Here is a 21,065-nt window from a genome sequence, read left to right on the forward strand (position 1 = left end):
GGAAAAAAAAAAAACAAAAAACCATTCTCAGTGCCTCCAGGCAAAAAGGCAAGAGAACTGGCATCAGATTCCTCAAAACAGAGCAGAAAACCAAAGCAGCCATGGTATAGTATTTAAACAAGCAAAGAATGCATGACCCATGAAAGTCACTCAAGCTGTCATGCAAGTATCAAGGCCATACAAAATAGTTCAGAACGTTCCAGAACTCATGGGATATACAAATGTGCCTTTCCTGAGGAAATCTACTAAAAGATGAGCTTTATTTAACAAAAGATGAAGTAAAGTGACACAGAAGGACCGACAGAAAGCATTTCATCCTTTTCATTTTAGAGCAAAGACTAAAACAAGGGTGAGCAATGAGTTAAAAAAAATAAAAATATGCTTTTAAGCCATTTTTCAAATAAAAGAGCAAGTCATTATAAATTACTAGTAAATTCCATATATAGGAAAAGAATAAAAAACATTTCAAATGCTTTATTATATTTTTAATTATATTGATCAATTATATAATATATAAAATGGGAGGAAGCTGCTTATCCAAAAAATCATTATGAAAAATTCATAACACAAAACAAGACAAAAACATTAACCTTAACTTGGTTAGTCCCATGTGGAACTTAGTAGGATTGGGGGAAATAGTATAATAATTATAATAGTAATGCATTCAAGGTTGTCATCAAATGACTTCCCTCACGGCTCAGACTGTAAGGAATCTGCCTGCAATGTAGGAGACCGGTTTTGATCCCTGGGTTGGGAAGATCTGGAGAAGAGAATGACAATCCAATCCAGAATTCCTGCTTGGAGAGTTCCATGGACAGAGGAGCCTGGCAGGCCACAGTCCATGAGGTCGCAAAGAGTCGGATACAACTGAGCAACTAACATAAACATAATGCTTTCAAGGCTGTCATCAAAGGATTTAACTACAGCAAAAGAAAATGCTTTCTAAAGCTCAAGGAAAAGTGTACGATTCAAATTTAAGGCAGGAGGTTATTAGATAGTTCAAAATAGCAGAAAAAAACAGTATTGTTAAAGAATATGATTTCACAGAAGTTTACCTTCTCAATCAAGCTGTCTCCTGGCCTAGAGTAAGATGACTCTATATTCACATATATACAGAAATGGTGACCAGGAACCACAAATATACTTACAAAGATCACTGATGCAAAAATAATGAACAGCCACAATAGTAATAAATTTAACATTTTCTGAGTACTTACTATCTGCTTATAAACTGTGTGGCATAATCTCATCTGACCCTCCCAAAAGGCTTATGAATACTTTTATTATCCCATAGAGCTGAGGACATTGGGCATAGAGAATCACCTAATTTACAGAGTCACAGAAATATAAGTGGTGAAACCAGGACTAAAATCCAAGTCTGAAAGATTTCACGGTTCATGCTCTTAAATCAGTATGGCATTCTGCATGGATCTTTATAATAAAATCTCATTTAAATACAGTAATGTACCTTAGTACATATGCTTTTTAAAAAGTAAGCAAAGATATACAGTTTATTATAATAAGTTTGCTCTCCTTAAATTCATACAATAATTTACTATTGAGGTACAAGGCAGCCCAGTGTTTTAGATAAAGTTCAAACTATTTTAAAAGGGATAAAAGACCAGATTATCTCTTCAGCCACCCTGTAATCCCTACCACTCCACCCCAATCTACAGTCCACTTCACCCTACAATTAAATCTTACGTTCCATTTTCTCACTTGTAAATCTACTCACATGCAGTTCTCTCTGCAGGGCAATTCCCTCCCCACCTATTCCTGCAACTGTCTAAAATTATTTCCTCCTTATCACCCTTGAAGGACCATTTTAAGCATGACCCCTCAAAGGAAGTCTGCCTAAGCATGCACCTACATGACCTCTGTCTGTATTTCTCTTCTGTTTATGTCTATCATAGAATTTATCTTATTCTATTAATAATGGTCAATTATTACTTGTATCCTTGAGTGTTCCAGCACAGTACCTAGCAATCAGAATTTTTTAAATGCTAATTGATGGGAGAAAAACATGTCTGATGTGGTTACTTGAGAAGATAATTTATAGGGTTGACTCCAACTATCTATATACCAACAGTAAAACTAATAATTATCAGTTTTAATACCTATTATTCAATTTGATATTCAATGGGAGAAAGTTATATTTTTCTCAGTTAACTCTTAGATGATACCTTAATATGAGAAGTCCCAAGATTATACTTTTAGAGAACTCTGTTATTTTAAAGGAATTTAACATTTTGTTTTTCTCATCAAAGCTGCAGTTCTGTTTTTCCATCAAACAGTACACTGACCTATTTGCTAGAAAAAGAGTAAGAGAGTAAACTGGTGAAATACCTTGACAAAAGTTTGTCACTAATTATCATGAAAAATATCTAGGCTATTACCACTGGTCATCATAACTTAATAGGTGATTTCAGTACATTACTAAGACACATAATTTGTAATTTTTTCCTTGATGTTACCATCAAAAGTTAGAATTATGCCCTAAAAACCCTTATTATAAGTGCTCTTTTATCCATGAATATAGCTATATGTTTTGAAAATCTTTTTGACAACTTGTACTACCTTCTGACATTACTAATGAGTTCCTCTGGTAATGTAGAAACACTTTATTTCTCTAAACTTAAAGGATAATTATCCCCCTCTACCATCCTAAGAACTGAAGAATATGCCTAGCTTCACCTTATCCATAAAATTCACAGTGCCTACGTAACAGTTTGCAAACCTGAACGAAGGTTAGTTTTTGGTTATTTTTCTGATAGATACAGAAATTAACTGTTTTGCATAAAATGAAAAACTATATTCTAACCTACCTAGTATTAAGTAACCAAGCAAAGGACATGACTTAAGCAAAAAGAAAAAAAAAAAGACCAAGAAGTTTGAAAAGATGCGAATTTTAAATTCCACTTCTTAAAATACCAAGTAGCAAATAACAAAAGATAAAATTATAGAAAGACAAAAGACAATAAGATAATACTCTATTAAACCTTTCTTCTTGATAATTCAGAGATTAGAAAATATCACACCATAAAATACTAAAGCAAACCATTTTAAACCCTAACAACTACTCCTGCTAAAATTGATTCAAAAAGAAAAATATATTTCTAAAAGAAAAATAAAATAACACCAAAAGAACTAAGCTGGCTCTAAAACCATAAAAAAGCAAAATGGAGAAGAAAGTTTAATAAGATGTTCTCATAATAAAAATTTATGAAGTACTAAATTAAAGTAATAAAACTTAAATAAAACACCATTCTTTAAATATACAAAACATGTCTTTCTTTCAAAAATCTGATATCACAATATCACAAATTTTTACAAAGTTGAATCACTAACCTGTATTTTTTCATAATAAATTTGCAGTTATATTTACCTTCAGATCCCATGATGAAGTGATGGATATCAGGGCCTGTTGACATTCGAGGTCCTTGACAGCTTTTTTCTATTATACCTCTAGGTGTTACCATTTTTATATGAACCACCTGTTTAATACAATGCATGATGTAAATTCTAGATGTCTGTCAGTGAATGTTGTTTGTGTGGGTACACACACCCTATATATTTATATAAAACACTATTTTTAAAATATTGGTTTAAGTGACAAATGGTGATTCCCTTCAGAATTCTAATACCTTTTAGTAATTTTTAGACTAAAAATAAATTTTATATAACTTTAAAAGAGGGAAAAATATTCTAAGATTATGAATATTCCTAAACCAATAACAGTCTTAAAAACTGAAAAACAATTTCTTTAAACCAAAGTTACTCTAGGGTTATCCATGTGGTAAAGAACTAAAGAACAGGAAAAATATGCAATGATCATATTTTAATGGGTTCATTCTTTCACTCATTTAACATTTATGAAGTGCCATTATGCATCTCAAGCATTATTTACATGCTTAGAATTCTAAGAAAAGATTTATTCTTATCTTATTCCCACCTTCAACTTATCTATTTTACCCACACAGTAGAAAAGAATGAAGTATTCATTCTGATCATATCAAAATTGGGATGAAGAGGGAGCTGCAACTAAGTTAAAAAGAGGAGGAGAGAGATGTGTGAGACATGTCTCTCACACATGTGAGAAAATGATTGTCGGGAGAGGGTCAATCAAAAAATGTTCCTCAGATCTGACTCAGAAATGGTTAGGTAAAACCCAACACATTCTTAGGATGGTTTTTTGATGGATAAATAAAAATAGAGTATGTATTGTTGAAGGAAATGAACAAAGGATATAAATAAACAATTTACAAAATAAAAAGAAAAACTGCCAATAGGACAACTTTTAAATTTTAAAAGTTTACATTTACTAACAAAGAAATATAAAATTATATGACAAAACATAAATAAAAGTTCTAGTAAAATAAACATTCTCATAGTGCTAGTAAGAATGTCAAATGGCACAGGATTTCTAAAGAGCAACTTGGCTATAAGGGTCCAAAGACATAAAAACATGCTTGATCCAACAATTCAAACTCTAGGAACTTACCCAAAGAAAATGATCAAAGACGTATGCTAAAGAAATTACTACAAAGGATATTTTTCCTTTTATTTATTTCCATAATTTTTAAATAAAAAATAACTTAAAATATTTTTTATAGGGAATTACTTTACTAAATCACAAATTATCAATGAAAGAATTATATGCAGTTTTTAAAACTAGTGATACAAATCTATGCTCATATACACGGTAATGTATTGATAATATAGTTTAAAGAGCAGATTAAACACAGTATGATGCTTTTTTATAATTAAAACTAGATATAAACATGTAAATAAGTATATTAAGATGTATACTCATAATTTGTGGCCCTTAAGTAACTGTAAAAAGGATTAAAATAAATTACATGCTTTAGCAGTACTAAAGGTAGCAGTCTATCAAATATGCTTAACTTTGATAAAGCTTTTAATAATTCAATAGCAAAAGGATCAAATTCTCTCCTCTGAAACTGAATTTGTTATCTTAATTGCAAAATGAAAAATGTGATTTCTAAAACATCTTCAATTAAAAAAAGATAATGTAAATATTTTTAAAGTGTTCATTATAGAGACAAAGTCTTAAATTGTTGGGTGTTAACTACAAAGAACCAATATATTTTATCAATAATTTGATATTTCTATCAACACAGACATGATAAAAATATTGTAATGCTGCCGCTGCTGCTGCTAAGTCCCTTCAGTCGTGTCCGACTCTGTGCGACCCCAGAGATGGCAGCCCACCAGGCTCCCCCGTCCCTGGGATTCTCCAGGCAAGAACACTGGAGTGGGTTGCCATTTCCTTCTCCAATGTATGAAAGTGAAAAGTGAAAGTGAAGTCGCTCAGTCGTGTCCGACTCCTAGCGACCCCATGGACTTCAGCCTTCCAGGCTCCTCCGTCCATGGGATTTTCCAGGCAAGAGTACTGGAGTGGGGTGCCATTGCCTTCTCCAATTGTAATGCTAGAGTTGAAAAACAAAGCTAAACAGCTCTAAGAATAATGTTAGGAACACCACATTAATAGTCTCAAAAATTATCTTTCAAATTGTTATCAAAATACTGACGATAAAGGGAACTAACATGAATGAAGTACCTATTACATGCCAGGGATTCCAGTACGAGTTTTCATTTTATGTCCTTTATTTCTCATAGCAATTCTACACAACAAATAACATCATTCTATTTTATACTGTAGGAAATTGAAGTTTAGAAAGGTGAAACAATTTGCACAAGGACACAAAATTAATCACTGTAAAAACTACAAATGGAACAAATGATACGGAATTCCTAGCCAGGATGCCTATCACACTAACTCTCAAGAGCAATAACACCAGGTCAGTGAAAACAAAGTGATGTGTACATAAAACATTACACTAACTAGAACATTTTCCACTGGGCTCTTTAATTCTACACAAAAACTTTCTTTCAGAAAAATAAATATAATGTCTCATAAGGCCAAAGAATAGTAATGACAGACCACCTAATTAAATAGACTAAAATCTTGGTAGAGTTGAAGACTAAGGCTCTAAGTCTTGCAAAATAAAATTTATATGTATTTATAAGTCAGATAAAACATCTACAAAGCTTAGGTATCATTCACTCAAAAAGAAGCACTCTTAAATGACCACAGTTGTGTCTTTTAACTGTTTGGATTATAATGCATAGTCAATGTTATTATAATCAAAAGAGGTATACTTTTGAGGGGACTCTTCAACTCAATTTTTAATGGCTTAACAACTTTATAATAAAATCTATCGACCAATTAATTATTATATAGTAACTAGAAAAAATTTACCAAGTCCTCAATATTGCCATAAATATTCTTCTTCATGCCTGATGCTCGAGTAGATACCCATCCTCCCACAGTGCTGAATTCCAGGGAATCTGGTTCATGACCTGTACAATAACCACTTTCTTTAAGCTGAAAAACAAAAATGTAATATTTTACCAGTGAAAATGGCCCCATTTTGCACAGCGCTCAACACATTAACTCTTTCCACATTAGAATTTCCATGTGTCTTTGCTATCTGGACTCATTAAAACCTAAATAGATAAAGAAATACTTTTATCATACTTGTCCAAAAATATTTTTAGCTTTTTCCTAGTGGAAAACTTCGCAAAACTGAAAACTATGAACCAAGAGGCAGTTGTATTTTCCACAGGCTAACCAGACAATCATACTCCTTACATTCTTTCATTTAAAAGACAACTACCCTTCTTACTTCTTGTTCCAACAAAGAGACAATTTAAACACTTATAGACATCAGATTATACTTAAATCAGTGCCAGCTTCACCTGAACACTTTCAATAAATAAAGCACTTAATCTCTTATTTTCCCTATCCTAATATAATCTGCAGCAGGCCTGCAGAAAATCTGAGCAAACTGCCTGTACTTAAATCTCTCAAGGAGTCATGTGTTTTAATGTACAGCCATCTGGCTAGGTTTCCTGCATGTAATACCATCATTTATTTGTGATGCAGATCATGCATTCCTGTACATTAAATAGTCACTTGTTTCTCATTTTTCTATATTAGCTTGGCTTTGCCATCTGCACAGCACCTGAGGTTGAATGGATGCCCTTTACTGCAACAACACCAAAGCCATTCCACTAAAATCATTTTAAAGGCTCAGCCATCTCATGTCGAACGGTACAGACACCACCATCTGCATACCCACTGTCTACTGCACTCAAGCCCATCAATCTGTGTTGACCATTTTGATAGTCATCCAATTAAGCAACTGTTTCTGTTTTTCAAGTAAGCCATGCAGAGATGTAGAATATGTCAGTTGTGTTTACAACTGTGTATTTAAGTATCATATGCAAGTTATAATCCAAAATTTGAAAGTCGAGTAGACTAAATATAATTTGTTAGCTTCTGCAGATAAGCAATGCAAATTATCATGTCTAATTCTGTTGCTGGAAAACAAGATTTAAAAAGACATTACTAAATAATGGAATTTTTCACTAAACATTCAATATGTTTATTTAATTTTAAGAGGTAAATAACCACTCATAAATAAGTAGCTTAAATACAAAACTGAACGTTAAAATCCAGATTATCAGACCAATATACTTCCCTAACTCCCCAACAATCTTTATTCATATCCCAATAATCTATATTCATACTGTGCTGTGCTCAGTCACATCTTGACTCTATGTGACCCCATAGACTGTAGCCTGACAGTCTCCTCTACCCATGGAATATTTTATGTAAGAACACTGGAGTGGGATACCAGTTCCTACTCCATATTATTTACTCTCAAAAGACTACTGTCTTTCAACATTTCTGACGGTAACAAATACACAAACACAAACACACACACACACACACACACACACAGAACTCTTGAAAGTAAACAAGAAAAAATCCAATTAAACAATAGACCAAAGATCTTAACAGACATTTCACTGAAAATAGCAAATAATCGTATGAAAAGATGTTCCACATCATATGTCATCAGAGAAATAACAATTAAAACAACAAGATACTACTACACCTCCAAATGAATGGCCCAAAACCAGAATACTGACAATACCAGATGCTGGAGAGGATATGTGGCAGCAGAAACTCTCCGTGCTGGTGGGACTGCAAAATGGTACAGCTACTTTGGAAGACTGACAATTTCTTACAAAACTAAATATACTCTAGCAATCATACTCCATCTATTTAGTCAAGGAGTTGAAAACTTATGTCCTCATAAAAACCTGCACACAAATGTTTAAAGCAGCTTTATTTATAAGTGCCAAAACTTGGAAGCAATGAGACCTCTTTCAGTAGGTGAATGGATAAACTATGGAACATTCAAATAACTGAATATTATTTAGTGCTGAGAAGAAAAAAGCTATCCGGCCATGAAAAGACATGGAGGAAACGTATATTACTAAGTGAAAGAAGCCAATCTGAAAAGGCCACATATTCTATGATTCCAACTGTATGACATTCTGGAAAAGGCAAAACTAGAGAAACAAGAAAATCAGTAGATGACTTCCCAGGTGGCTAAGACTCTGGGCTCCCAACGCAGGGCGGGTGGGTTCGATTCCTGGTCAGGGAACTAATTCCACATGCTGCATCCAAGAGTTCACATGCCGCAACTAAAGAAGCCACAAGGCTGTAACAAATGAATACTGAACATCCCACATGCTACAACTAAGCCCCGGCACAGCCAAAGAATTAAGTCAATAAATATTAAAAAAAAAAAAAAGACCAATGGTTGCCAAAGGCGAGGGGTTGGGGGTGGAAAATAAATAGGGAGAGTACAGAGAATGTAGGGAAGTGAAAATACTCTGAGTGATATTATAATGATGGGTACTCAACTGAGCGACTTCACTTTCACTTTTCACTTTCATGCACTGGAGAAGGAAATGGCAACCCACTCCAGCGTTCTTGCCTGGAGAATCCCAAGGACGGAGGAGCCTGGTAGGCTGCCGTCTACGGGGTCGCATAGAGTCGGACACGACTCAAGTGACTTAGCAGCAGCAGCAGCAACAATTATTTAAACATTTGTCCAAACCCACAAATGGACAGCACCGTGAGAGAACCCTAAAATAAACTAAGGACTTTCCGTAATGATGATGTGCCAATGTAGGATGTCACTGTATCATTTGTATGGGGAATCTAAAAAAGCTGAACTCAAAGAAACAGAGCACAGACTGGTGGTTATCATGGGATGAAAGGGTGGGGGAAATGTGACAATACTGGTCAAAAGGTACAAACTTCCAGTTACAACATGAATAAATTCTGAGAATTCAAAAAAAAGAAATCTACCATTCTTTGAGTGATGTTGATATTGGGGGAGACTAGGCATGCATGCACAGGCATATAGGAAATCTCTGTACCTAGCTCTCAATTTTGTTTTAAACCTAAAATTGCTCTAAAAAAATAGAGTATTTAAAAAAAATGAAACAAAGATATTTTCAGACAAATGTAGAAAAATTCATCAACAGCAGACCCATACTAAAGATATAAATATTTAAAACAAGCTCTTCAAGCAGAAAGAAAATATCACCAGATTGAATTAAAGGCATCATAAACGGTAACTAGGGACTTCCCTGGGTGGCTCAGTGGTAAAGAACCCGCCTGCTAATGAAGGAGATGTGGGTTTGATCCCTGGATTGAGAAGATCCCCTGGAAAAGGAAATGGCAACTAACTCCAATGAGTTGCCTGGGAAAACCCATGGACAGAGCAGCCTGACAGTCCACGGGGTTGCAAGAGTTGGACATGACTAAGCGACAAAAAACAAAACAACTAGATGGGTAAATATAAAAGATGTTTTCTTATTGTTTAAATATCTTTAGGTGATGACTTACTATTTCGGTAAAAATTATAAAATTATCAAAGTAGAACACGTGACAATGGCATAGAGATAAGAAACATAATATTTTATGTGTTTTATGCTAAACGCTAAATATCATATTACCACCTTACAGTAGACTGTTTTAAGTTAAAGATATATACGATAAAACCTGAAACAATCCTTAAAATAACAAAAAAGATAAAATGGTATCATTATACAAAACTCAATCCAAAAAAAGGCAGTAAAAAGCGGAAAAGGAGAAAAAACAGGTAGGTAAGATAAAAAACAAATGGCAAGATGACAGACTTCAACTGAACCATATCAATAAACCACAATGACAGTAAATGGTCTAACCACTGCAATTAAAAGACAGAGACTGTCAGGTTAGATAAAAAGGAAAAACCAACTGTTGGCTACTTACAAGAAAAGCACTTTAAATATAAAAATATAAATTAGTAAAAAGTTTAAAAATGGAAAAAGGAAAAATATATACCATGTCAACAACAGTGAAAACAGGAATGGCTGTTTTAACATCAGATAAAGTAGACTTCAGAGCAAAAAATACCATCAGAAAGAAGGAAAGTAATTTCATAATAACAAAACTGTTCACTAGTCAAGAAGCTATAACAATCCCAAGCATTTATTCTCCCAATAACAAAGCTTTAAAATATATGAAGTGAAACTGATAGAACTGCAAGAAAAAACAGATCTATAATAATAACTGGAAGTTATAATTTCCTGCTGTCAATAATTGATATAACAAGTAAACAAAAGAAAAAGGTTTTAATACAGAAGACCTAAACAACACTATAAATCAATTTGACTTTATAGACTACTCCAACCAACAGCAGCAGAAGAGAAATTCTTTTCAAGCGTCCATGGTATACTTACAAGGTAGACCATGTTGTAGGCCATAAAATAAATATCAATTAATTTGATATGCTTTAGGTCATATAAAGAATGTTTTCTGAACACAAGAGAATTAACAGAGAAATCAGTAACAGAAAGATGTTTGAAAAAAAATCCCCCCAAAATTGCAAACTGAACAACAACATGTAAGTACCTACGGGTCAAAGAAAAAAAACCAAGAGGGAAGTAGACAATATTTTGAAATGAATGAAAATGAGAAGACATATCAAAATTTGTGGAACACCACGAAAGCAGTAGTTGGGAGAAATTTATAGCACTGAAAACCTATATTAAGAAGAAAGGCCTCAGACTTCTCTGGTGGCAGAGTGGATAAGAAGCTGCCTGCCAATGCAGGGGACACAGGTTCCATCTCTGGTCTGGGAAGATTCTATATGCCATGAGGCAATTAAGCCCAAGTGCCACAACTACTGAGCCCATGCTTCAGAACTGAGTCACAACTACAAAACCCACGTGCTGCAACTACTTAAGTTCGCTATGCTCTAGGGCCCGCGAGCTGCAACTACTGAGCCTGTGTGCTGAAACTACTGAAGCCCACACGCCTGGAGCCTTTGCTCCGCAACAGGAAAAGTCACCACGATGAGAAGCTGGCACACCCCAACAAACAGTATCCCTTGCTTGCCACTAACCAGAGAAAGCTCATGCAAAGCAACAAAGACCCAACACAGTCAAAAATAAACAAATAAAATAAAAATTTTAAATTATATATTAAAAAAGAAAGGCCTGAAATCACCTCATCCTCCACTTCAAGAAATAAAAAAAGCATTTGACAAAATCCAAAATCCACTCCTAATATAAAACACTCTATTTTCTGTTCTAGGTTCTTTGTATTTTCATATGGAATTTATAATCACCTTATCAATTTCTTAAAAAAAAAAGTCTCTTGGGATTTTGATTGGGATTGCATCAATTCTATACATCAATTTGGGGAGAACCAATAATAATACTGAATCTTCTGACCCATGAACATGGTATAGCTTTAGGTTTATTTTAGGTCTGTTTATTTCTCTCAGCTGGGTCTTGCGGTTTTTAGTATTCAAGTATTTCATATCTTTTTTAAAATGTTTAATGTATCTATTTCACCACTCTGGGTCTTAGCTGCATCATGCCAGGTCTTCAGATCTTCACTGCAGCATGTGGAATCTACTTCTGTGACCAGGGATCGAATCCCAGCTCCCTGTATTGCGAGCATGGAGTTTAAATCACTGGACCACCAGAGAAGTCCCAGTATTTCATATTTTTAATAGATTTTTCCTTAAGTATTATATACATATTTTATAATAAAAGTGGTATTTTAAAATTTTCCAATTTCTGATTTTTTTATTAGTATACAGAAATAAAACTGATTTGTGTATATAGCTTTTAAATCTAGCAATCTTACTAAATTTACTAACTAGTTCTAAAAGTTTTAGCTCCCATTAGATTTACTAACACAGATAATCATGTCCTTTGTGAATGAAGACAATTCTTCTTCTTCCTTTCCAATCTGTATGCCTTTATTTCTTACTTTAAAAAATTTAAACAGTTCTATTGAGGTTTTTACACCCCACCCCTGGAAAAAAAATAGGATGTGTGCTTTGATTTTAATAAAATTATAGGATATTTAAACAAACCTACAGTGACAAAAAGCATATCAGAGACTGACAGGGATATAGTAAAGATGAGATGGAGAGAAATATAAAGAGGCCAAAAGGAAACTTTTGGGGTTGGCTGGCGCGTGTGTTCTACATCTTGACTGCAGTAATGGTTTCATGCTTGTAGTCATATACCAAATCTCATCAAGTTGCACATTTTAAACCACTGCAATTTACTGTGACAAGTATATCTCAATGAAACTGTTATAAAACAAAATAAAAGAAAATGACTCAAGATTTTAGCTCAAGCTGCCCAAAGAATTGAACTATCACCAACTGGGATTGAGAAGACTATAGAATAAGCAAATTGAGGAGGGAAAACTTAAATTCAATTTTTAAAATTTTGAGTTTAAAATGTCTATTACATATACAAGTAGAGATATCAACTAAGCAAGTGGATATGATATGCAAGGCTACAATTCAAGAAAGAAGTCTGAGGTGATATAAATATTGGAGTCTGGCATACAGAAGGAATATTTAAAATGAGCTATCCTTGAATGAAGCAAACAGTACTCAGTAAAAATTAGTGAAATAAATAAAAGTTCTAAGCACTTTACATTATTAACTTATTTCATCTCAATAAAAACTTTATGAAACAGAAATCATTATTTCCATTTTATAAAGACATTGAGGCATAGAGAAATGCATCCAGAGGTGGGAAAAATCATAAGTCATATATCCCCAGACTACTAACTAGTAAAATTAAGTAGCCAAAGAGTTAATAAACATAGAAACAAATTCCCAAAATCCATAACTGACATTCAGTGACCTCCCTTATATTTCACACATATTAAAATCAATGTAATTTACAAGTTAAAAAGATGAAAATCTGTGCTACCCAACTACTATATTTGTGTCATTTAAAAACTTTTAGAATGAAAAAGTAGCAAGTTTTAAGTCAGTTACTTCAGCTGAAGAAGAAACTGAAGGATACAGAAGCATAAGTGAGGAAGAACCTGAACGAGGATCAATACAGCTGTAGAAACTATTTTAAAGTCTACCAGAGGCAAAAAGAAATGTTCTGTGTTGGCATTTAAGGAAATGAACTAGTAAGTAAAATATTAAAAGTTCCTAGTCTAGTAAAATGTCATTTAAATTTCAAGGAAATATGTTCCTTGAATTTTAATTCTAACCTTTACAAAAAATCTTGGAAAGGTTAAAATACTATATCAAATGCTGAAATAAAGGATATAAAATTATAGACATGAAAGGCCATCCTTTGTTATAAAAAAAAAAACAAACCTGCTGTGTTGATAATGCCTCTCAGAGCAACAGAAGACTAAACAGGTCTTTTTACATTTTTCATTAAATGCTATTATTCAACCCATGAAGTTAATTATAAAGTATAATAATTAACAAATCTAATTACCTTGAATTTATAAAACCTTGACTTACTGAAGATCTTTAATGGCTCAATGAATATGTTCAATTTTATCTAGTTCTCTGTACCTTAGTGCATTAAATTAACAAAAAGAAAGATAAAAGTTTAATACTTTTTTTCAAAGCCTTTCATCCATAATTGATCACTGGACAACCCACTCCAGTATTCTTACTGGGATAATCCCATGGAGAGAGGAGCCTGGCAGGCTACAGTCGATAGGGTCGCAAAGAGTCAAACATGACTGAAAGACAGCACACGCACACATACACCCACCAACTGCCTTCAACTCTTTACCATGAAATGAGGGAAAAGACAATAAAGAGATCAACAAGCATGTCACATCGCTATGTTCTGTTAAAAGACAGGAAGGAGGGGGTCTCTGTAATCCAAACTGAACAAAACATTCAGTTCATAGTTAGCAAACTGGACTTTTTAAATTTTGTTTGCAAAAGCTGAGTTACAATTATCTTGACCATATTTTAAAGGGCTGAAGGAACCAATACATTTTAATAATGACCTGCCTAGACTCCATGAAGAGAACCTCAAGTTTCCTAAAATTCATTAGGATCCCAAAAGTATATAAGGACTCTAACAGTTTCACTTATTCATGACATAAGCAGTTTTCAGTAAAATTAGTCACTGAAAATTTAAATGAATAGCAAATACCACCCAACTGATCAAATTTATTAATTTCTGAAAATTCTATGTCCAATTTACTCTATTTTGCTCCATTTTTACTACTTTATTTCAAGTCACTATCAGCCCTTGCCCAAATTACTGCAGCAGCCACTTTATCTGCCTTTATGTGTCCATCCATCCTCCACACAGTAGTATACAAGAACTATCTAAGTACAAAGGCAAAGTTCAAACTTTATGATCTAACCTCTTCGTATTGACCTGGCTTCATCCTCTACCACTACTAAATGTATGAAAGAAAGTGAAAGTCACTCAGTCGTGTCTGACTCTTTCCGACCCCATGGACTGTATAGTCCATGGAATTCTCCAGTCCCAAATATTGGAGTAGGTAGCCTTTCCCTTCTCCAGGGGATCTTTCCAACCCAGGGATCAAACCCAGGTCTCCTGCATTGTAGGGAGATTCTTTACCAGCAGAACCACAAGGGAAGCCCTTGTGGGCTATACATACTATATGTATACTCATCCAGAATACAAGCACAAAGAATGTGTATTCTCCATTACACACAGCCTAGATCTCAGCCATACTCAGCTACCTGCAGACCCCCTCAAGAAACAGCTGCCTATAAAGCTTCCACACATGCTTCCTCTGACTGGATTGTTCTCTCCACCCCCATATTTCCTTCTCACTCTGATTTACCCTTAAGTTTCATTTTAAATGCCAAGCTCTCTATGATACCGTCTTCAACTCCCCTTTGAACCTCATTTGATGAGCCTTAACAGTCAGAACTGGACATGGAACAACAGACTGGTTCCAAATAGGAAAAGGAGGACGTCAAGGCTGTATATTGTCACCCTGCTTATTTAACTTAGATGCAGAGTACATCATGAGAAACGCTGGACTGGAGGAAGCACAAGCTGGAATCAAGATTGCCGGGAGAAATATCAATAACCTCAGATATGCAGATGACACCACCCTTATGGCAGAAAGCGAAGAGGGACTAAAAAGCCTCTTGTGAAAGAGGAGAGTGAAAAAGTTGGCTTAAAGCCAACGAAGATCATGGCATCTGGTCCCTTCACTTCATGGGAAATAGATGGGCAAACAGTGGAAACAGTGTCAGACTTCATTTCTGGGGGCTCCAAAATCACTGCAGATGGTGATTGCAGCCATGAAATTAAAAGACGCTTACTCCTTGGAAGAAAAGTTATGACCAACCTAGACAGCATATTTAAAAGCAGAGACATTACTTTGCCAACAAAGGTCCGTCTAGTCAAGGCTATGGTTTTTCCAGTGGTCATGTATGGATGTGAGAGTTGGACTGTGAAGAAAGCTGAGCACCGAAGAATTGATGCTTTTGAACTGTGGTGTTGGAGAAGACTCTTGAGAGTCCCTTGGACTCCAAGGAGATCCAACCAGCCCATCCTAAAGGAGATCATCCTCAGTGTTCATTGGAAGGATTGATGCTAAAGCTAAAAGCCAGTACTTTGGCCACCTCATGCAAAGAGTTGACTCATTGGAAAAGACCCTGATGCTGGGAGGGATTGAGGGCAGGAGGAAAAGGAGACGACAGAGGATGGGATGGCTGGATGGTATCACCGACTCGATGGACGTGAGTTTGGGTGAACTCCGGGAGATGGTGATGGACAGGGAGGCCTGGTGTGCTGTGATTCATGGGGTTGCAAAGAGTCAGACGTGAATGAGTGACTGAACTGAACTGAACAGCCCATATTTAGCTGCCTTCTAGCAATTCTCATTGAATTATATTGTCTTTTTACCTAATTTTCTGTCCTAACATAAGCTTTCCAAAGTTAAGAGATGGGTGTCTTATTCACTATGGAGTTCACAGCATCCAGGTCAATACCTGATCCACAACAAAAACTGAAAAATCTGAGTCAGTGAATATACTGTGAAAGGTACTTTTTTCATCGAGGAGACACACAGCAGTTTTGAAAATCTTAAATAACATACCTGTCTTTCCAATTCTTGTCCTGTTATGCCAGCCTCTACATGAGCTGTCAGATTGTTTTCATCAACCCAGAGGATACGATTCTGTTGCAAAAGAAGAAAAAGTCTCATCTCCATGAACAGACACTTTCTCAGGAAATACAACTTCCCAACTCTAAGCATCAAGTGACAAGACAGAAATTAAGTAGCAGTACCCACACTAGAAAGCGCCACTTGTCCCTGACTATACAACATCACAGAGTTAGTAACACAGGCAGTATATTGCACAGGAGTTGGTTTAAAACATAGACACTCATAAAAGGAGGAAGAAGGTCTCAGATTAAATGAGACTAAAAGAAACCACCAAAAGCTAACGTGGGCCTTGTCTGAATCCCTATTCATACAATGAATTATAAAATAAAGACAGTTTTGAGATAACTGGAAAACGAACATGGACTGGATACTAAATGACATAAGGATTTACTTTTAATTTTGTTAGAAGTGATAACATAGTAAGAAAATGTCCTTTTTAGAAGAAATACACAGAAATACTTGGTGTAAAGTAGTATGCCATCAAGATTTGCTTTAAAAATAGTAGAGGAAAAAAGATAAAGTCAATATGACAAATGTAAATAATTATTTAGGGACTAGAAATATTATTCTCTCAACTTAAGTAGCACAAGGGCCAACGCAGACCATAATGAACCAAAATTTCAAAAAATAATCCTAAAATTAATAGTTCCTTTAAATGGCAATCCACTCCAGTATTCTTGCCTGGAAAACCCCATGGACGGAAGAGCCTGGTAGGCTACAGTCCATGGGGTAGCAAAGAGTCGGACACGACTGAGTGACTTCACTTCACTTTCCTAATTTTAATCTTAATTAGCCCCTCTGTTCTTCCAAAAGCAAAGTGCAATAGCATTAGTAAAAATCTGGGAAACAATTAAGTTTTGATGACTCGAATTAACATTGACTAATATTATTTGTTTTTTAATAATACAAATCAGGTCATCTATTGTATCACAATTTCAATTCATGCTTTTCAAATTATCAATTTCATATGTTAATTTGGTAGAATTCATCAAGGTATATGACTAAGAGTGAACTTAGCTTTTAGAGATCTGAAAACAAAGATAAAATGATGAAAAGAATTTTAAACAAAATGGACAATATACTTTTTAAAAAACAACTAAGATTGAGCCATAAAGAAAACTTTTAAACCCAAACACTATCTTCAAACACATCTTATGTTATCAAATACCATTTGTGAAGTGTCTAAAGAAATAATTGTTCTTGTCTCATCTGCAGGACACATCAGGCCATATGAAACACTTGTTCCTCCTGCCAAAATAGAAGACAATAACTATGCTCAAATATTATTTTTTAGCTACATATCTAGGGCAAATCCCTAATATACAAATAGGCCCACTAGGAAAAATACCTATTTCTACTTTGCAAAATGTAATTGGCAAATACTAACACATTAAAAGTAAACTCACCTTTATTTTATGGTGCGTGCCAAAATGAAGAAATATTATGGAGCTGAAAGCAATGGGACATGGCTCCATCCCTTGGGCACACTCAAGTGAAGCCCCTAACAATTTGTGGAACTCCAAAAACATAATTAGAGAAGTTCTAAGCTAATGATTACTGTGGAGAGACAGCATAAAAGAAAAAAATACCCATCCTATACAACTAGAGACACCATTATCTCCTTTCTATCATATTTATGAGATTCAATTATGGTTTAAAATACTGTCTTATATTTCCATACAAAAAGACCTCAACAAATTAGAATATATTCCTTAACATTTGTTGTCAAAGGAAAAATGCTTTCTTGATAACAGTATAGAACAATATAGTATTCTCAATTCTTAACCAGATCTGTATAATCATATATCAGAATAAATTTTTAATAGGTACTTTCATATGTTTTGGACAGAATACACATGGAAGTCACCTTGACACAGGTAAGAATTATAGGGGGTGTTTACCTACAAGGTTCAACTTAATTTTTCAAGGTATGATAATATTAAGAATATGGCTATGACCAGTGACCACTATTTCTTGTCAAAGTCATTTGAAATCAGAAAACTATTTCATTAAAAGTGGCACTGTAATGCTTTTGTACAGGAATTCAACAGGAAGTACCAGCTGAAGAAGGTGTCTGGAACTTATGATGTGTAGGGGTCCCATTTCCATTCCATTAATGCCAATTCAGTCAGTGAAGGCAACCTCCTTTGGCTTGTGGAAGTTGTTAAAACAATATGGTTGATGGATGATCAAAAGAGATTAAATTTGCTTTAAAATGTAAAATAATGTTAATTTTCAGTATTAAAAGATACTATTCATTTGGTCATCACTGTCCTGGTTGATCTTTTACATATGCATATCCCTCCTCAAAGATTTATGTTGGGTATAGCTAGTCTTTGAAAAAATAATATTCTCTCCATTAAGATAAAGGTTAGAAAGTAATTACTAAAGAAGGCACATTTTCTTATTTAGGCAGTAAGTCAGAGCTTCAGTTAGAATCCATATGGGAAAGAAGCCACAAACTAGGGTAAATCATATCTCAAACGGTTTAGGTAGATCTACTGAGAACAGAAATGAGCAGCATAAGCCACTTTTTCAGGATAACCATATCATAACTATAAGAATACTTATTTTCAGTGGGAATGCACAAATATTTAAAAGAGAACAACTTTACATCACAATAAAATTCAAAAGGCACAATACCTACCACCAATTGGTATGATACAAAGGTTATATTTGCACGCTAGATTCACAATCTTAACTACATCATCATGACATGCTGTTGAAAAAAGGGAAAATAAATTAATCCCGAACATGAAAAAACTCTGGGTAATATTGCAATACAAGGGTCTAAAGTGCAATAAACTTCTTCATTTATTCACTCATGAACACATTAAATCACTATTCTAAAACTATTTTTTATCTTTAACTTTTCATTTTTAAATAATTTTATATATTTTGCAGTTTAAATATCTACACAGCATACACACATACATAGTACATAGATATTCAAACTGCAAGATGAGAAACTCACCTCCACTGTAGGGAATACCATTGTCTCAAATTGCCTTACTGTCTCAAAACTTGCCTTCATGCAAAGAAAAATTTGAACCTTATTACCCAATGGAAATTTACATTAAAGTTTAACAAAGACCTCAGTAAAATGACAACATGTTGGGAAACAAACTTCTTGGAAACTTCCCAAGAAGTTCTTATACTGAAAGAGTCAACAGAACAAAACTTTGATTTAGGCACCAATACACTACTCAAACAGATCATTTTCTTCCTGTGTATGTCAACCTCCTTCCTATCACAGAATTAAAGCAGGACTTTTCCCTCAGATACTCCCTGAAAAGGAAAAAGATCACATCTAAGAACTAAAAGTTCATATATGAGGTAATTTTTCAAAAAATAAAATACTCTATATATTCCTTTTATGGAATCTGAAGAGAAAAATGGAAGAGAAGATTAGCAGAACTTCTTACAAGGTGATTATGGACAGTAAGACGCAATATACTTACTCTGCTTTAAAATTTCTTCTACAAGAGATGGATATAAAGATTATACATATAAATACAGGGCCTAGTCATCAGTAAGAGCTAAATAACAGCAGAAAGCTCATCCACCTTCCATCTCAAGTCATATCCCTAAATAAAATTATTTTCTCAAAATTTAATTATTTATATCAAAGACAATACCTATATTAAACAACTTGCTTCATTATTTGAACACCATTAATTTTTAGCCCACAAGCTGATATCAACAAAGTACTCATTAGTTTGCAGTAATCAATTATCTTAACTAAAAGTTTCTATGCATCTGAATATATCATTGATTGATAATAATTTTATTAAGCTTTCAAATTAGCCAAAAATGTATTTTTCTACTGACTTCTTAAAAGGATATATACATATTAAATGAAGATTTAGTCATCAACAACAAAATTAATCATTAAAACCATTCAGGATGATCATATTAAGAATTATATGACCTGCAGTGAACTCTAAAACTCAGCAGTGGCCACACGACTGGAAAAGGTCAGTTTTCATTCCAATCCCAAAGAAAGGCAATGCCAAAGAATGCTCAAACTACCACACAATTGTACTCATCTCACATGCTAGTAAACTAATGCTCAAAATTCTCCAAGTCAGGCTTCAGCAATACATGAACCGTGAACTTCCTGATGTTCAAGCTGTATTTAGAAAAGGCAGAGGAACCAGAGATCAAATTGCCAACATCTGCTGTATCATGGAAAAAGCAAGAGAGTTCCAGAAAAACATCTATTTCTGCTCTATTGACTATGCCAAAGCCTTTCACTGTGTGGATCACAAGAAACTGTGGAAAATTCTCCAAGAGATGGGAATACCAGACCACCTGACCTGCCTCTTGAGAAACCTGTATGCAGTTCAGGAAGCAACAGTTAGAACTGGACATGGAACACCAGACTGGTTCCAAATAGGAAAAGGAATATGTCAAGGCTGTATATTGTCACCCTGCTTATTTAACTTATACGCAGAGTACATCATGAGAAACGCTGGGCTGGATGAAGCACAAGCTGGAATCAAGATTGTCAGGAGAAATATCAATAACCTCAGATATGCAGATGACACCACCCTTATGGCAGAAAGTGAAGAAGAACTAAAGAGCCTCTTGATGAAAGTGAAAGAGGAGAGTGAAAAAGTTGGCTTAAAGCTCAACATTCAGAAAATGAAGATCATGGCATCTG

General features: G+C 34.4%; 1 protein-coding gene across 1 annotated transcript in view; it reads right to left on the bottom strand.

Moving 5' to 3' along the window:
* Nucleotides 1-21,065, bottom strand: part of AGPS (alkylglycerone phosphate synthase) — a 129,139-nt gene that overhangs the window by 59,123 nt on the left and 48,951 nt on the right. Inside the window, exons 6-10 of the mRNA XM_052663808.1 lie at nucleotides 19,047-19,118; nucleotides 17,568-17,647; nucleotides 16,331-16,411; nucleotides 6,284-6,409; nucleotides 3,386-3,494 (exon numbers count right to left, since the gene is read on the bottom strand). Coding sequence (XP_052519768.1) covers nucleotides 3,386-3,494; nucleotides 6,284-6,409; nucleotides 16,331-16,411; nucleotides 17,568-17,647; nucleotides 19,047-19,118 — 468 coding nt within the window. The remainder of the gene's footprint in view (nucleotides 1-3,385; nucleotides 3,495-6,283; nucleotides 6,410-16,330; nucleotides 16,412-17,567; nucleotides 17,648-19,046; nucleotides 19,119-21,065) is intronic.

Source organism: Budorcas taxicolor, chromosome 2 (assembly GCF_023091745.1).
Source record: "Budorcas taxicolor isolate Tak-1 chromosome 2, Takin1.1, whole genome shotgun sequence".
Classification (NCBI taxonomy): Eukaryota; Metazoa; Chordata; class Mammalia; order Artiodactyla; family Bovidae; genus Budorcas; species Budorcas taxicolor.